The sequence below is a fragment of the Octopus bimaculoides genome, chromosome 3, assembly GCF_001194135.2.
Source record: "Octopus bimaculoides isolate UCB-OBI-ISO-001 chromosome 3, ASM119413v2, whole genome shotgun sequence".
NCBI lineage: Eukaryota > Metazoa > Mollusca > Cephalopoda > Octopoda > Octopodidae > Octopus > Octopus bimaculoides.
The window spans coordinates 74,055,763-74,061,340 of record NC_068983.1 but is presented as its reverse complement, the minus strand read 5'-3'; the positions used below and the strand labels follow the sequence as shown (position 1 = coordinate 74,061,340).

Sequence of the window (5,578 nt, the reverse complement as noted above, 5' to 3'; positions counted from 1 at the left end):
GTCATAGGATCGCGGTTTCGGTTCCCAGACCGGGCGTTGTGAGTGTTTATTGAGCGAAAACACCTAAAGCTCCATGAGACTCCAGCAGGGAATGGTGGCGAACCCTTCTGTACTCTTTCACCACAACTTTCACTCATTCTTACTTCCTGTTTCTGTTGTACCTGTAATTCAAAGGGTCAGCCTTGTCACACTGTGTCACGCTGAATATCCCCAAGAACTACATTAAAGGTATACGTGTCTGTGGAGTGCTCAGCCACTTGCACATTAATTTCATGAGCAGGCTGTTCCGTTGATTGGATCAACTGGAACCCTCGATGTCGTAAGCGACGGAGTGCGAACAATATGGTCAAATACCATTTTTTTGTCAACCTCTATAGTTACCTCTTGTATGTGTATATTTTGGGAGAGATGATCTGAGAGACATTTAACTGGTCAAAAAATGGATATTTGCAAATATCTATTCCACCCATAAATGGAAAATGTAACACAAAATAATGAAATCAAACTTACCTTCACAGAATATTCTTTTGGAATTGTCCAGTTGCAAGAGGAGTTCAAAAGGTAGATATAACTATTCAAAAATAATGTGATGATTGTTTTGTTTTCCCAAGAGTACATGGTACATAGTCACACATATGTAACGATTAGTATTACATCAATAACAGAGACAGCATGAATGTGGGGCAGAGGTTGAAATGTGTTTATTATAGTTACAATAACAGTCTCTGTACCACAGATCTGGTTATTCTGAAACCTTCTCTAATCAGACACTTCTGATCCATTTATCTCTCCACCCCTCATCAGTTGTTTGTCCAACTCCTCACATTTTACACTAACTACTATTCCTAGACATTTCTCCTAAAAATATAGGGTTACTGGAAGCTTCTTGGTCATATCTTTCCTGCACTTGCTGAATTGCAACAATTAAGACAGAACACCAACAACATAAACTTCACCAGCTTTGGTGAGGCCTAAAAAGGTCATGGGCACTGCCTCTTCTAGATTCAGCCAGTATGGAAAATGAAAGAGGAGTGTGATCAACCAAACCAAGCTGAATCAAAATCACTGGCATTTGGGTTGAGTACATTAATCATAATAACCACCCTTCCTTACAAATGAGTGACTCCAGAGAATACTCTAAGCTATTGAGATTGTCTTTATTACATTTTTATATAGTATTAATTATTGTTGTTATGACATGAATGAGCAAATATATAACCAAATGCATTCCAACCATGACTAGACTATCTAACATCAGGTATACTGAATGTTGTACTTCGTTCTTTAATGTGTGCTTCTTGTTGTTTGCAGTCCTGGGTCAGATCATGCAAGTAAACAGTTGGCCATATGGCAAGTTATGGCCCACAGGTATGGCACTCCGTCGGTTATGACGACGAGGGTTCCAGTTGATCCGATCAACGGAACAGCCTGCTCATGATATTAACGTGCAAGTGGCTGAGCACTCCACAGACATGTGTACCCTTAACGTAGTTCTCGGGGAGATTCAGCATGACACAGTGTGACAAGGCTGACCCTTGAATTACAGGCACAACAGAAACAGGAAGAAAGAGCAAGAGAAAATTGTGGTGAAAGAGTACAGCAGGGTTCGCCACCACCCCCTGCCGGAGCCTCGTGAAGCTTTAGGTGTTTTCGCTCAATAAACGTTCACAACGCCCGGTCTGGGAATCGAAACCGCGATCCTATGACCGCGAGTCCGCTGCCCAAACCACTGGGCCATTGCACCTCCACAGCCCACAGGTATACTCCCCAGATTTATTACATAAGACAACAAATCTGTTGTCATGTGACCTGATAGATAGATAGATATATAACTAAATCCCCACTTCACCTCCAGCTATACTCTACCATTTTAAAACTAATGTTAATTTTAGACTATGTTCATCTCACTGATTTTGCCAGAGTAGTTACTATTTTTGTTATTTTTAAAATTAAAATGGTACTGAAATGAATACAAAAACAAATTGGACTATGCAATTTACATCTCTCCTGTTCTTTTCCATCACCAGAAGACACATTTAACCAGATACTAGTCAAAAGGTTAACAAATGAAAATAAATATAATTTGCTTTGTCACACATGATACCAGGAACAAAGGCCATTCATAGTAACTGATGAAGTAAAGAGAGAGAGAGAGCAGTAACAGCAAATGTGTGAGTCAGAGATTGTAATATGTAATATGTAAATTCAGCTCACCCATCTCACTTCTGTTTATCACTTTGCTGAAATTGCAAAGCTCAGATGAAGCCCACAGTATTATACCCAGTGCTGGGATGCTGCTGCTACACAGACACCCTAAACCACACCCAGAAAAGGGCCTGACAAACTGACTGACATAAAGTCATGCAAAAACCTACACCAGCCTCTGGCCCACAGATATGCTGTATCCTGCATCTGCTTTTTCTTCCTTACTACCAAAGCCTTTGCTCCTCATGTTCCCAGGGTCCCTGCCTCAAAGTCAGTAAGGTACATTCGAGTACTCCTGACCCATTTGTCTCCCCTCATCACCACTGTTGTGGTGAAACCTCCCCTCCCCCTCCCTTCCTTCTCAAACAATTGGTTCACAGGAATTACCTCCCTATTCATCTCTTTCTCATAGGAGCTGACTTACAAAAAATTCAAGAGGAATGTCACCAACATCATTTAATGTCTATTTTCAATACTGGCAGGAGTTGGCCTCAAGGATATATATCTCAATAGTGATCCAAGAGTGCCAGCAAAAGCCTTGGGCTCTTCCTGAAATCCAGGCTCTGCAAGTTAAAGACCCTTTGAGATTTCCTTTTTAATGATGTTTCTCAACTTTAAGCATCAGAATCAATGTGGTCATTTATCCTGCTAGAAATGGCAAATAACTCTTCCAATAAAAATTTTTTTTTAAATCACTTCTGCCATCTTGAAAATAAGGCATGTTTAATCTTAGATCCACTAAGTTTAAATAAAAGGGGATATGATCACAGTTAGCATGCCTCTGATCAGAGCTGATCTAAAACAAAATACCACCACTATCAAAATTTCAAACTGGAGAAAAACTGCAGTTGAAGTACTTAGAGTATTGTTACTATCATTTTACCCAAGCCAAAAATGGAATAAAATAAAAATTATGAAGTATGGCTGCATGGTAAAATGTCTGCTTCCTAATCACAGGATTTTTGGTTCAGCCCCACCACATGGCACCTGTGCGTGTGCGTGCGCGCGTGCGCGTGCGCGTGCGCGTGCGCACTCCCCCATTTTTGCATTTTAATTTTTATTGGCTTAATGAACCTCCCTAGACACAATATATAGCTATGTGTGTCCCCTAACACCACTTGACAACTGATGTTGATGTATTTATATCCCCATAACTTAGCAGTTTGGCAAAAGAGACTGATAGAGTAACAGACTTAAATAGTTTTAGGGTCAATTCATTTGACTAAAATTTTCAAGGTGGTACCCCAACATGTCTAATGACTGAAACAAGCTAAAATGTAAAAGATAATTTTTTTTTCTTTTTAAAATGTCATTGCCTTACAAATTATCTTCAGCTGCTGATTCTTTTGTCATGAAACTTACAAAAATTCCAGATTAAGCTATTTCATAAATAATTGAATAACCAGAAAAATATTGATCATCATCACCGTCATTTAACGTCCATTGTTCAAGCTGGTATGGGTTGGACAGTTTGACCAGGGCTGGCAAGCTGGAAGGCAGACTCCAGTCTGATTTGGCATGGTTTCTACAGCTGGATGCCCTTCATTAACGCCAACCACTTTGAGAGTGTAATGGGTGCTTTTATGTGCCACCTGCATGGGTGCCACTTGCATGACAACATTATCTGCCACAACTATGACTTTACTTGGCTTGATGGGTTTTCTCAAGCACAGTATAATGCCAGGTCTCAATCATTCATCATTGCCTCCATGAGGCCCAACACTAGAAACATGCTTTCCACGTGCCACCAGCATTGGTCACCTTGACTCCCTGAAGGCCAATGCTCAAAAGGTGCTTTTTACATACCACCAGCAAAAGTGCCAGCTATGTGACACCAGCATCGGCCAAGTGAAATCATGACTGATTTCACTTGGCTTGATGGGTCTTTTCAATGCAGAAGCAAACTTTCTATACTATAAACATTTTGAAAAACAAAAAATTAACTTACTCTTTTCTTAAATATGAGAACCAACCTATCAGAATGACAACTGGGGTAATCCTGGAAATTGAAAGAAAAATAAATATTAATAATTGTTTTTAAATATAGGCAAAAGCCAATGAATTTGAAGGAAACTTATTCATATTGTTTTGAATTTCCATGCATAGGCAAAAGACAGCAATTTTGAAGGGAACTCTTTGATTACAGAGAACAACCTTGAAAGGATGAAAGGCAAAGTTGAAAAGGCAAAGTTGACCTCAATGGAATTTATGAGCTCAAATCCCACCAGCTCAAATCCCAACTTTGCCTGTCGTCCTTTCAGAGTTAAGTTTCAGACAATTGCAAATTTAGAAAAGAAAGATTAATCTTAATTGACATCAGTTACCTGTCTTTCAAAAATAACTCATGTTCTTTGTTGTTATTGTTTCGCTCCAGTTCAGCTCTAATTGAACTACCCTTTGATCAAAGGAAATTTTTCAGCTACTATGACCATCCTGCATCCCCCCACCCAGACTGTTTTCAATGAGTCTTTTATATTTAAGGCATTAAAAAATTATTCATGGAAGATTTTGCTGCTATTTGAAGCAGGTCAAGCAATCAGAGCAGGAATGAGCAACCTTTTGCAAAAGGTAGGCAACATGAGATATGGCTTATTATTAATCGAACTGCACAACTAAAAAAATAATTCAAGTTAGTTTTTCATTAAGCATGCTAGTCCTGCAAGCAACACAGCCCACAAGTAGCCCAAAGGCTATCATGTAGATTGCTCAGAGTTCATATCTCTGGTTGGCATTAAATTTTGTCGAAGAGCAACACAAATTCTCATATCTAAGTTCAAACCAGCTCTTAGTAATAGTTCTCAGATCTATTAAAGTCGTCAGTTTTCCTCTACTTGAAAAGTCATTTCATGTTCTAAAAAAAACAAAGTTAAAAGTAAATCATTTTTCCTTCTTCAAGGTCTAATTGGAGTTGAAGGTAAACTTAAAGCAAAGTATAGCTGTCACTCACAAGTGAGTTTGACTTGGTAAACTGTACCATGCTTCTAATTGTTTTAAGAGCCTGACTGTTTTAGGTGTTTTAACCCTTTGGCTTTCAGATTACTGTCAAATTAAATGCTTATTCAGATGGTTTTGAACTATCATGCATTATCTTGCAGCTTCGAGATTTCAATGAGGTGATGGTTTATTTTAAAAATGACATTGTAGAGGTGTGTGAGAGGTTAGAACTGGTCAAATTGGACATAATACAGGCTGAATATCTGGGCCAGATACAGCCAGTAAAATGTTAATGGATTAAACTGTGATCAAAGACAGATACGAGCTAGCAGCCAAAAGAGCCTCGGCATCGAGCTAGCAGCCAAAAGAGCCTCGGCATCGAGCTAGCAGCCAAAAGAGCCTCGGCATCGAGCTAGCAGCCAAAAGAGCCTCGGCATCG

General features: G+C 39.3%; 1 protein-coding gene across 1 annotated transcript in view; it reads right to left on the bottom strand.

The window, feature by feature from the left end:
- LOC106879094 (transmembrane protein 116) overlaps window positions 1-5,578 on the bottom strand; it is a 43,666-nt gene that overhangs the window by 10,213 nt on the left and 27,875 nt on the right. Inside the window, exons 7-8 of the mRNA XM_052966224.1 lie at window positions 4,154-4,204; window positions 511-571 (exon numbers count right to left, since the gene is read on the bottom strand). Of these exons, the coding sequence (XP_052822184.1) occupies window positions 511-571; window positions 4,154-4,204 (112 nt within the window). The remainder of the gene's footprint in view (window positions 1-510; window positions 572-4,153; window positions 4,205-5,578) is intronic.